General features: G+C 41.3%; 1 protein-coding gene across 1 annotated transcript in view; it reads right to left on the minus strand.

The window, feature by feature from the left end:
* Positions 1-281: 281 nt before the first annotated feature.
* FSTL4 (follistatin like 4) overlaps positions 282-13,237 on the minus strand; it is a 212,119-nt gene continuing 199,163 nt past the window's right edge. Inside the window, exons 13-16 of the mRNA XM_066196935.1 lie at positions 10,510-10,659; positions 9,816-9,923; positions 6,691-6,800; positions 282-3,772 (exon numbers count right to left, since the gene is read on the minus strand). Of these exons, the coding sequence (XP_066053032.1) occupies positions 3,076-3,772; positions 6,691-6,800; positions 9,816-9,923; positions 10,510-10,659 (1,065 nt within the window). The 3' untranslated portion in view covers positions 282-3,075. The remainder of the gene's footprint in view (positions 3,773-6,690; positions 6,801-9,815; positions 9,924-10,509; positions 10,660-13,237) is intronic.

Below are 13,237 nucleotides of genomic sequence, written 5' to 3' on the forward strand. Positions count from 1 at the left end.
AAAGTGAAAATATTGAGGGAAATACTAAGACAAAACAGCATTTCTACCATACTGCTGTTTAAGCTCAGTGATGAATGGCAAATGCATCTGATCTTGGCACTGGAGTCTTAGTGACAACAAAGGATTATTTTTCCCATGATTCTAGTGTCAGAACATCCTACTGCTAAATGAGTAGATAGGATAATGAAAAGGTCATTAATTCAATTTAGATCAATTTTGATTAATCACCATGATTAATTAATAATTTAGTAACTAGGAATTAAGTGTGAATTGGTGGAGAACCAAAAGGATAGGGAAAGAAATTTCCCACAAGGAAATGTAGTCTCTTTTTGACAGAGTTGAAAGGCAAATATGAGTTGAAACATTTTTTTGAGTATGTATGAAATTTCTGTGTCATAAAAAAAAAAAAAATCAGAGTAACAAATGTGCAGCACTTTAATGTCAGATTTGACTGTTATTGGAACTGTTCACAAGTAGTGTGGACAATCTAAATTATACTTAATTTTCTAAGTATGATATATAACCATTAGGATACTTTAGAAAAACACATCACCAGAACTTGGGCTGGAGCGGGAACAAAGGGAACATCTTTGGAAGGTCCAAGTGGGATTTTTTTCAAGTGAATGCTATTCCAATACTTGGTGACAAACAGGAAAAAGTGAGGTCTGTTACACATCTTTCACAGCCTATATATAAACCAGCCTCAAGAATATTTACCTGAACATATATATACAGGGTTGTTTTTTTTTTAAATATTCTTAAAAAAGTAATATTTGCTTGATCTATGACACAATGAACATCTCTACAGGGAAAACTTACCATAGGCATAATAAAATACTCAAGAAGTCATAAAAGGTAACACAAGAGCAGTGTTTGGCCTTGGTAAAACACATTTAGGATGGCTGCAATGTATGGATACAGCTTTGTTCAAGAAAGGAGCTGTGCATATTTAAAGGTACTTACAAAGCTGGTCTTCTCCTTTCTTTGACATGGGATATGTTTCCTAATGGGATGAGTACAAAATCATGGACACCATGCATTACTAAAGGAAGGCTATGCCCATCTGTTTCACATGTCTGTGTTGCAATGATGTAAGAGTCTCTTCTAACCCCTATGGCTCATAAGTGAAAGAAGTGTAGGATTCAGCATATGGGTGTTGAAGGACAATTTCAAGGACTCCATGTTTAATGAATTCATAGGATTCAGCTCCCCTTCTTTGTCTGTCGGAACAGATTTTTATATTCTCTATAGAACTGAAATGGTGTAAAATACCTCAGGTCTACAGCCATGCTAAAATGCTGCTCTTCTGATAAAGTTAAACATTTAAAGCAAAGATTGCCAGTGTCATTCTGTATCCTTCTTGCTTAAAATCCCTCTGTGTGTGTTATGGAATGTGTTATGGAATGGGTGACTTAAAGCGGAGGGAAATAATTACGACACCACTACCTATCACTGTGTTCAAGGGCCGCTTTCTACAGACTCTGGGCAACAAGGTCCTTGGAAAACCAAGCTGGGTCTTTCCAGAGTCCATTGGGTGGCTCCAATGCTACTGCATTTACCTGCAGAGAGGTTTCACCCACGTGAAGACCCCATTTTCCAAGTGACGGTTACAACTGCTTGGATGGCACCATTTCTTGCCTGACTCTGCTGCCACAGCTGCTTTTGGCCTCATTACTTCATGGTGATGGATATAGAAAGTTAGAAAAATGCAAATAGAAAAGTTTTTTTATATCTTCCAAGTGTGCAAATAAATGGCTGTATGGTTTTATGGGAATTCGACTGAAATTTCTCAATGCCAGCTGTTGCATTCTTGGATAATTCAGCTGCTTTTACATGAATGTCTTTGCTCATAACTAAAAGATAATTGACTATAAACAAATGTACTATAAACAGAACGGGGAAAAAACCCCCAAAAAACGAAAACAAAACCCAAAAAAACTCACAAAGAAAATTGTTTCCTGGTTGTTCTGAAAAGAAACAGGCAAATCAAGGCTATGCCCAGAAAATGAGTGAGTTTTCTATTAAAAAACCCCTCTATTATTTTAACTGCTATTTTATGAAGAACCAAGTGATTTCAGTGTTCCTAAATATTTAATGAGAGAAACTAACGATTTCTAGAAGTGTTGCTGTCTCCAATGGGAATAACCATAACTAATTCTCTGTCTCCAAAGAGTAGATTTTGCATATTGTTCCCAAACTGACCACACTCACGAGCTGTTGAAAGACTAACGCCACCTTCTCAACAAATTGTTTACATAAACTCTGACTCCCCCGTCAGTATTTTCCAGATTTTACCCAGGCCTGGATGGGTAATGGCCTGGATATTTCATGGCAAATTTCTCAGATGCAATCACACAAATATGTACTGGAAGAGGGGGGACTTATCCCATTGCCTTCAGTAGGACCAAGAGCAAAATCAAGTGCAGAAGCAAGCGAGCTGACAGTTACTATTTCTGTGATGCCTTCTTCTGAAATCGTATCTGCAAATCCTCTCAAAGCCATCCTGCAGAGAAAACTGATCAGTTTTCATTAAATCGCTTCCCTAGGTTTCTCTGGGTTGAAAACTGCTCTGATGTTTACTTTCCCTCATCATCCAAAGGCGAATATTCAAAGGTGAATAGTCCTTGCTGCTGCCGTCTCCCTGGGCTGGGGTGGGGTAGTCAGTGCAGCCAACAGGCAAGGGATACAGGGAAGAAAACTGATGCTTGGACATAACATAAAAGCTCCTCAGTATGGAAAGTCAAAATCTGTTTTGTTCTACAGAATTACTAGGTTTTGTGGCTTGTATGATATCTCAGTGGAGATATTACTCTCTTCCCAGCATTTTCTTCATAACCACAAATCATACCCACAAATAAAAAATATCCCTCCAAAACCACTTCCTATTAGCAGAGCATACCTTATATTATAAAACTTGCAAGTAGACCAGTGTTGTACCATGAAGCCTATACAGGGTTTTTTGTCTTTTTCTTTTTGTTTTCCCAGTGTAAAAATATACAATGCTACTGCTCATTTCCTGCAGTGTAAAGGTCCAATTGGTCCTTGCCTGCTGAAGGCTCCACTGCTACTGCCCTTTCATACCTCCCCAACCCAGACCACTGTGTTACCCCTCCTTATACCTGAAACCTCACAGCGTAATGTATTTTGCCTCCCATTTATAACAAACAAGGAATTTTTAGCTGGTGTAATGAGATACTGTCCAAATAATCCACTGTCTTTCATAATTCTGTTGTAGCTGCTCCAGGGCCAGTCTTTGGATGTGATAGGGTCCTTTAAATTCTTCAGTACATTCATTCTCCCCGTTGACAGCTCTACAAAAAGCACGTCTGTCTGCAAATGCGAAGTAGCATATATATAGTACTGATTGCCTTCAGTGAACGAGGGCTGAAACGTGAGATCAGACACGTGTATATCTGTCTTTAAGTCATAAATCAACTTGATTTCCCCTCGAACAGTCAGAGCCTGGACTCTGATCCTGCCGCTGCCCTGGTCTGCACTGACCAGGTACCTCCCGTCGGGTGACACGTGCGGTGTCCCCGACACGTCGCCGTTGGGGCCGATGACGGTGTCGGTGACGCTGTCGATGAGCAGCTGTGGTGGTGCCCAGCGGCTCCTCCTGCACTGCACCAGGTAGTAGCCACCCAGGTGTGTGTATGCCATGGCCTGAGGCACGCAGCTGTAGGCCCTGAGGTTGATGGTCTTGACGTGGGTCACGGTTTCCAGGTCAATCTTGTGAACCGCGTGCTTTGACTGGTTGAAAATGAAGCCGAACCTGAAACAGAAAATGAGACACTGAAGCCACCGCTGGAGACATGGTGACATGCCTGAGCAAAGAGAAAAGTCAGCAGAATTGGGAATCTTTTAGTGTGTTTGTTTGGAGCGTGTGCAATGATGCTGTCTCTTTTTGTAAGAAATGTTCTGAGCGAGCCGAGCTGCTTCCCATGAAAGGACTTTCTGAATTTGCCATCTTTTCAGACCAGCAAGAGGTTTTATTGTTTAATATTATTCATTTTTTATGCTTGTGAATACTTTGTTAAATAAACAGTATTTTTCCACTTTTCTCCAAGGAAAATTTTCCCAAACCAGTTGAGGGCATGCTGCTTGAATCTGCTTTCTAGAGACCCCTTAGAAAGTTTCCTCGTAAATTTGCCCTTAACCTGGACACCATGGTGCCTAGGAACCACGGCAGGAGATAGCAAGGCTGTGATGCAGACCAGACTCTTAAAAACCATTGTGCCAGCCCAGGGAAGGTGTAAAATATTTCCTGAGGAACATAATCAGGGTGCCCTGAAGATAAGGGGTCTTTATTTTCTGTCTCAAGACAGGGCAAAAAACAGTGAGCAGAGGATAAATGTTCTGTAAAAGATATATGCTGCAGCACATCTGACCTTTGCTGAAGACAAGAAAAGGTCAAGAATAGCCAAGAAAGGTTTCTGCTTAATTAGAGAGGGAGCCCTTAGAAACAGCCTGTTTGTGTTCTCCTGGATTCACTGACACTGACCTACAAAAACTAATTTTACATCAAGTATCTTTTCATCCATTCAATGCAGACAGAGGGAAATGAAGTGAGTGCTTAGTGTATCTCTTCCTCAAAAGATGTAAAATTGCCTTCTGAAATGTGGAGGACAACGTGCTTCTGTGCAGATAATACATGTTTTGCTTGAAACACTAGGTTTATTTCTTTATTCTTAATTCCATCTGTCAATGAGACACTCAGCAATGATTTCACTTCTAAAGAACGAGCCAATGTAGTGTATGATCCCATGAAAATCACTGGGCCAAGCCTTTCATTTCCCCATTATACTCACATCCATTAGAGACTTCACAAAGTATCTGCAGTGGAGAGTTGTAGCGCACTGTGTGTGTGGAAATTGGATATGACACTTGTATTTCTCCTGGATGAATGCATTTTAAGCACACTTTAAAAAGTGCTTTCCCTTACAGCTTTTTTTTTTTTTTTCCCCCAAGACCTCCTTCATACTTGGCCAAATGCCTTTATCATAAACTTCCACTTAAAGAAATGGGTCAGGATGTATTTTATGTGCCCACATTTGCAGAAGAGGCTCAGCCCTTGCATGAAATCTGTGATCTGAAATCTCAAAGCAAACCTTGTTCTTACAGAGTTTTTAATCAACTACAGTCTATCCTTGAAACTAATAAAAATGGATACATTTCTAGATAACCATCTAAAATAGGAGGCAGCTGAAGTACATATGCAGGAGTATTTGCATACAAATACTATTTGGCCCGTGGAAGAAATTGCTTAAATGTTCACCTTCCTGGGAAATGCTGGTACTGGCATTTATTGTTTCTGAGCAGAGAAATTAGAACATCATCTCAACAAATCTCATTAGCCTGCAAGCAATGATTTTTCTGTGTTGAGGGTGAGAGAGAACGGACAAAGATCTGGCCCTGAACAAATGCAACAGGAAATCAGGGACAGCATTTACAGCTTTGCATACAAAAAACTAAAGACAATAATCTATATTTATTTTTTCAGCCAACTAATCACACTGAAGGAAAAGGACAATTAAACAAACAAAAATGTTTAACTGTTCCACCTTTCTGTCTCTGAATCCAATTCCCACCTTTTCAGCTCAGGCTTTAACATTCAGCAGAGTCATCTACCTCCTGGCACTACTATAAGTCATAATGAAATTGTGAAAGAAAAACTGGAATACGAAGTAGAGAGAAATTACAAATGACAGCCATGAGGCATGCATCATTATTTTGTTTCAGTAGGCAAAATTATTTATTTTGGAACAGATTCAACATAAAATCATTTAAGTGTAACCCCTCCTCTCTAGGTGTTTCCTGCAGGAAACCTAAGATGACTGTAAAGAGTTACATCATGTTTTTTGAGTGTTTAACTTAGTTAAAGTATATAGAGGACAGAAGATGGTTAAACAGTTGTTATGTTATAACATGGAAAGAATAATATAAATTGTTGTGTAGTTATCATCAATTTTGATAATTTTAATGGGAGGCTTCCTGTGCCTGCTGAGAAGCAGCCAGTATTACTCCAGGTTATTAGAATGTTAGTTACACAACCTCATTAACCACTACATCCCATTAACATTCAAAACTGATGGTTCATGGAGGGACTTTTTTTTTTTTTTTTAATGTGCAGTGCATACAATTTTTCTGCTCCAGCCATAAACCCCACGCAGAGATCCAATACTTGAACAAGTTGGAAACATGTGAAAGAACCACATTTTATGCTTCAGGCAGAGTACATTTTTACCACTTCAAGCAATATATCCTTGACACAGGTTTCTGCGCAGGTCCATAACAGTTTTGAGGCAAGGAAGGTGATTTTTGGGCCATCACATTCCTGGCACAAGTAAGCCAGGGCAGTGAGCCATAAGGTGCAAGGAGAGATGGATGACTAAGGTGAGGTTTGAACGCCTGTGCATGGTCTAAGGGAAGTCCAGGACTGTTTCTTGCTGTTTTATTGACTAGCTGAATAAGTACTGGCAATTTCCTCAACCATTTCTCTATTTCATGTGTGAAAATGGGATAGATGTAGTTAAGATTCATCACAAATTCATTCATTCATTCATTCATTCATTCACTCACTCATTCATTCCTTCACTCATTCATTCCTTCATTCATATCTGTAAAGTGCTTTAAGGTTATGAGAAAGGAGCAGCATGGTCACCATTGTTATTCATTAAAATAATTTCTCACCTAACATGATTAATAATAAGATTTGTGGGTGGTATAAAAAAATCATCCACTCCTTCAAAGGGTGTGTGGATAACACGTGGATCCTCCCCGGTGCTCGCCTCCGGAATTACCTACAATAAATACACACAAGGTTGAGTGCAGGATAAGCACTGAGTAAGGCAGAAAGGTAAATACAGATTAGAGACTTGCATGGTACTGAGTGGCTCTTTCCAGGCTGTAGTAGACTCAATTGATTAATGACTTCAAAACACTGTTTGGTGTAGTTGTCTTGAAAAGGTGTGCTAGCAAATAGTATTTGAGGCTTGACATTTGTAAGGTAAGTACTCGACTTGACTTTCATAAGCTGCTTACATCTCAAGAAAGAGCAGTCAAGCAGGAACTGAAGCAGTATGACAACACTAGGACTGTAATAATTTATCCCTCACTATCTAAAGTAAACATCTACTTCATGGTCACATGTATTAATCTCACTTAAATGCACAGTGATAATTTACCACCCTGAAGGATCAAACTCTAAGTCAGAGGAGTTAATTATCACTTTGAAGGAGAAAAACTGTTCTTCCATCCATATAAAGTCCAGGGAGGAGTGGAGAAGCACCCTTCGACTGTTCCCTGGTCCTGTCCTCCAGCACACCACAGATCTCCATGGACAGGGGAACTCAGCTCCTCCACTACTCCAGAAAGGAAAAGTTTTCAAAAATTAAAATGTTAAACACTCAAATTGTTTGCTGGGTTTAAGATGACTTTAGTCCATTCATTAGGGCCTTCTGCTGCTCTAATCTGCAGCAGTCGTTGCTTTGAATTTATAGCTACATAATTCATTAAAGACATGCTAAATCCCTAAAAGGTTTATTTCAGACAGCTGTTCTGGTCATGCCATTTAGATTTCTTCCAATTAGGTTGCTCAAGAAGGATGCTCACCTTAGCACAGTGCTTTCAAGAGGCCAGACATTTGCTTCCAACAAGCCAGTAATGGCCAAACAACAGCATCCCATTAGCTGGTTGCACAGGCAGTTTGATAAATCCCTGATTTCCAGAGAATGAGTGAAAATTTAGATCAACCACTGCAGCAGCATCTTTGCTAAAAAAAAGATATTTTATTGCATGTCTGCAACCAAACACTGTAGGTTTTAAGAAGGAACTTTGCCCAATTAGTCACTGCCCACCTTTTGGGAAAGAAGGTCAGAAAAAAGAAAGGATCTGCTGATGCTGATGCTAATCTCATCTCTATGTGTGTAACTGCACATCATAAAGATAACAGAAAAAACTATCTGAGATCTGGAGCCTTCTAACAAGTTTCCAACTGTGCAAATGGTGTGTTCACCCTAATAATGACATGCTTGTGCCATCTCTCCTTTAATTACAGAAACTTCCCACAGCTGGATGGAAGAAATTAAGTCAGAAAGGGTAAAAAGAGCCCATTTTGTCTCCCTATACCCTGTTCAGGAAACTCACATTCCCAGGTGAGACAACCTGGTGCCGCTGCCCTGGAAATCTTCATTTATATGCCTCCATTCTGGTTTTGGCATCTTTTCCTGAAATTGCCCATGATGAGTAGCTCTATTATCAGTCTTTATTATTATCCAGTCTTTATTATTGACAGTCAGCACAGGATGGAGCATGTGGATGGTGAGGATGGCTCATCCCATCTTCATGGGGCAATATCTCCAGTGGAAGCCTTGGGTAGCCCCACAATTAATGTAGACACCCAGTTTGTTGGTTTTTAGGTCAGAAAGCACAGCCGCCCTTCTTCTCTGCCTGCTGGGGAATGCTTTAATGTAGACTTAGCAGCAAAACACTTCTGGCAGAAGGAGAATTCATATGACACCTGTTTCCAGAAAGGTTGGGCAGCAAGTGCCAGAAAACAACTACCAGAGAATGAAATGTCTGTATGGATCAAATCAGATCCACCATCTGGTGTCAACTCTGTCATACAACATACAGCAGCAGAAAAATGCCCCACTAGATGACTATTCTCCATGCTCTCTGTACTGTCAAACAGAAGAGTAAATCTGCCAGGGTGATCCAGAAGTGGAAGCTACTTTAGTTGTCCAAACTCATGTGCAGTGCTGTGTCCCAATGTCACTGTGGGTGTGGTGGTGCTCAGCATGGAGGAGTTCCACAGATACCACTGGCACCCCTGCTGTGGAATCACTAACACCCAACAGCACAATTTGTCCCCGAGGTTTTGCTTCCACTGATTTGGGTTGGGTTTTTTTTGGTTTTTTTTGTTTTTTTTCATGCCCTAGAAAGCCCCTTTTTGCATTTTACTGTGAGAGAATCACAGAGTCACAGAATTGTTAAGGATGGAAAAGCCTTCTAAGATCACTGAGTTCAGCTATTTCCCCAGCACTGCCAAGCCCACCACTGAACTATGTCCTCAAATGCCACATCTACAGGTCTTTTCAATCCCTCCAGGGACAGTGACTCCACCACTGTCCTTGGCATCCTGTTCCAGGGCTTGAGAAAGTTATCAGTGAAGAAATTTTTCCTAATACCAACCTAAACCTCCCCTGGCATAACTTTAGGCTCTTTCCTCTTGTCCTATCACTTGTTACATGGGAGAAGAGACTGACTTCTATCTGGCTCCAACCTCCCTTCAGGGAGTTGTAGAGGTTGATAAGGTCCCCCCAAGCTCCCTCAGCTGCTCCTTGTCAGACTTGTGCTCCAGACCCTTTCCCAGCTCTGTTGCCCTTCTCTGGACACATCCCAGCACCTCCATGTCTGTCTTCTAGTGAGAGCCCAAAACTGAACCCAGGATTGAAGGTGTGTCACCAGTGCTGCAGAGCACAGCAGTCTTGTCCTGCTCATAGCCAGCTGCCAGCCCTTGTTGTACAACTTTATGGCACCTGACTCTGTCACCAGTCTTAAAACAAAACAGACCTAGGCACAAAGCAGCCCTGCTGTCAGCCTGTGGCACAGTCATGCTCAAACACAAATTAAACGGCAGGAAAAATATGTGAGGATGGACAGAGGAGGGATGAATAAAACACACCGGATATGCAAATGAAACAGCAGCTTTATATCCAGACCATTAAATGCTGTTAATTACCTACAAGCCACCAGTGTGTTACCAGTGATGCTGAGCCCAGGAAGAGCAAAGGCTCCACAGTGTAAGGACTTACCTGCAGTGTGGGTGATGACTGCCTCATGTTCCCCCAGCTGAGCACCCACACTTGGTCATGGGACTTGTCGTAATGTAATTTGGTTGGTAATGGGTCCACATCCAAGGACTTAAAAAAATCCAGAGAGAGTTATTTACACAGTGACCCAAATGCACATGACAAATATTACATCAGTTCACTGCAGGCATTCTCATGAACCACTGTTATGTTCCCTGTGCAGCTTTGCCTTCAAATCAAGTGGAGGATCAGCAGCAGTTGAAAAATTTGACTGTTTGGTGCCATTTTCTGGGTAGACATCACTCCATCTTATGCCGTTACTTATAGGCAGTAGATCAAAGGCCAATTTCTGTCTGAATTGTGCCCACACCAGCTCATTCTTTCCAAGCTGCTTACAACCCAGGTCAGGCAGCTAAGCCAGGAATTCATCCCAGTGTTATTTTACCAGACTCACTGTAAGCTGGGCTGCAGATGCAGCCCTGAGACTGTGATCTCCAGCCCACGGAAGAGTTTATTCCTGTCAGTGACGTTACAGAACAGTGAACCCCATGTGACCCCACTGGCAAAAGAAACATAGGCCCGGCTCTTTAGTGATCAGCAGAGCTTTGCCCAGCAGATCCACTGGGCAAAGATCTGATTTTTCTGTCCTGTATCAAGTCTTTTGCCATCAGTGAATAATGTGTTCACTTGTAAGTACCTGTATGGCTTTTTGAGTCTGGATATCAATTATCATTACTCTGTTCTGCTTTGGCTGTGTCACATAAATGTACTTGTCTCTGACATTGACAGCTGAAGCCCAGAGGCAGGACTGAGTGTCTTCACCTTCCACTCTAGGACAGATCTCCTCCTGAGGGGTTAAAAAAAGAAAAGGTTTAATTTTTACAAGTTCAGGGCCTCGAGCAGCAAGAAGCTTAGCCTTGAAAACGGCAGGAAAAAATCCCTGGGGATTCCATTAGGATGATATTTCTCCCCTTTCTTTCCTGGAAAACATGAAATAATTAATTTATCAGGTACCACACTTCAGCCTAGCTCTATGCAATGACATTAAACGGCTGGACCTCCTGCAAACTTATATTGAATTTAAATAACCACAGAGTCTATAGATTGATCTTTTGAAGCACACCGTGGTTCATCAAGACTTGCAGTGCTGTCAGCATTTATTAGCAACAGAAATATCACTCTGTGCTTTGGAAAAACAGTGATTTACATTAATTGAGCCACTGCTTTATATTCTTCATAAAGTCTTCATTTTCTGCACAGGGGAGCATGCTCTGAAACGCCTGTGCTTAAAGAAACAGAAGCAAAACAAGTGGAATCCTACAGCTACAGAAACTTCCCCTGTTCAAAAGGAACCATATTCTGCTGCTTTGGGCCAAATTCTGTTCACAGGGCTGCCTGATGCCATATTTTGTCTCTGATCCTCCACTCAGTGATGCAGAACTGGTACAGCTACCCTGAGTTTGAAGAGTCCCTTTTGGTCTCACCAACAACTCTCTGCATGTTCGCTACTCCTCATCGCTCTTCCTTCTGTCAAGAGGCTTTATTTGAAAGAGCCTTTGTGTGGGACCAGGCTGTGGGGAGGAAATGGGGTAAAATGAGAATGAACACATACAAATTTCAGTGAGCACAACTGTTGATTTTAGATCTTATGTTGGGTAATATTAAATAATGGCCCAACCTACCTAAGGGAAATGTGATTGGAGCTGCATTAGAGCTTGTTCAGAGATAGAGAAGGTACAACAATAAACAATGTCAACGCTGTGTCTGTATTGGAGGAATGGAATGGAATGGAATGGAATGGAATAGAGTAGAATAGAATAGAGTAGAGTAGAGTAGAGTAGAGTAGAGTAGAGTAGAGTAGAGTAGAGTAGAGTAGAGTAGAGTAGAGTAGAATAGAATAGAATAGAATAGAATAGAATAGAATAGAATAGAATAGAATAGAATAGAATATCCTGAGTTGGAAGGGACCTACACCACGAGGAACAATAATGGAGGGAAAACTGTCACCTCTAAGCAGCACAGCTCTGCTGGCTAAGTGTCTTGATGGAGACCATGAGTAAGGACTGAAGATACAAAACTCAATAACTTGGCTGCATTTTCCTTTCTGCTCCTCCAGCCAGGCTGGGAACGCTACAAGCTAGAGGATGACAGAAAAGCTCAGACTTGGGCTTCCAGCAGCCATTCATGCAGTCAGGCACCTGCCAGCCTCCACATAGCCCTCCTCATTCTCTGCTCTCACAACACAGAATCTATAACAGATATAACTAGACTTTATCTGCATAGACAAACATCCATCCAAGCCAAGGGGAGCAGGGAAAGGTCACCAGTCTTTCTGCTACAGGGCTCAGCTGCAGCTGCTCCACCTGCTTTTGTGCCCCCTAATAGCAGATGAAGCAACCTTTTTTGTAGATCCACTCCTAAAGCTGGGTTGTTGTCCCTGTCTATGTAGCAAACACTCAAGACAGGAAAAGGGAAAAGGGAGTAAAAAAATGTCAATCCTCCCTAGACCAAGAGAAGAGTCCTTTGAGATCTGTAGGAACCCCTCAGAGGTGTCTCTGAAGAGCAGCCAAGTGATGTTAAAAATCCCTCTTATGCACCCCAATGTGCTGACATTATTTTCTTAAATGCCCTCTCTGTTTTGTTCTCTTCAATCAGTTTCTCCAGGACCACCTCTTCAATATTTACAAATCTTCAGAAAAGAAACACAGGATTTCTGTCTTTGTAAAGCTTAGTGTGGCTTAATAGTATTAAGTCCATGGTAAGGACTAGCCTTGGGGTGAGCATCAGTCTGGACTTTTTTTAAGGTCTATTAAAATATAGTGGAAAAAAAAATCAGTATCAACTACAAATTTATTGAGATTTAGAAAATACTTACTACAGACTCATAAGACAATCTTGACCCATAGCAGCAGAGCTTGACCCAACCTGCAGCGCTCATGACTGATCCTCCCCTTTGATTCCTCCCAAAATTGAGATCAAGACTGAGTCTTTTTTTTTTTTTTTTCAGAAGAGCCACATTCTTAAGCCACATTTTCAACTTCCCCTTTTAAAAATTAGAAAGTACGTAAAGGAGTGACTGAAAAAGCTTTTCTGGATGTATTTCAGCACCTGAGTTTTTTTTTCAGAACTGTCAGTTTCATGAGGATATGCCTGATGTATGTTCCTGTGCAGGAGTACATAACACAGGTCACTGAGAACACTGATGTCACAGGCACGTGATATCCCACTGGCCATGTTGAGCTCCATTGCCTACAAGCCAGTGCTTGACATTCCTGAAAAAATTCCTGAAAAAATTTTCCTTGTGTTTCCCTAAAGCAAGGGTTAGGGAAATTCAGTGCTGACAGGAAAATGCCAACAGCCAACACAGACAGTGCAGTCTCTCTTTCAGTGGCAGAAGATGCAGAGGACCTCCATGGCACAACCAT

The sequence above is a fragment of the Chamaea fasciata genome, unplaced genomic scaffold, assembly GCF_029207755.1.
Source record: "Chamaea fasciata isolate MVZ Bird 193981 ecotype frontalis unplaced genomic scaffold, bChaFas1.0.hap1 SCAF_15, whole genome shotgun sequence".
Lineage (NCBI taxonomy): Eukaryota > Metazoa > Chordata > Aves > Passeriformes > Sylviidae > Chamaea > Chamaea fasciata.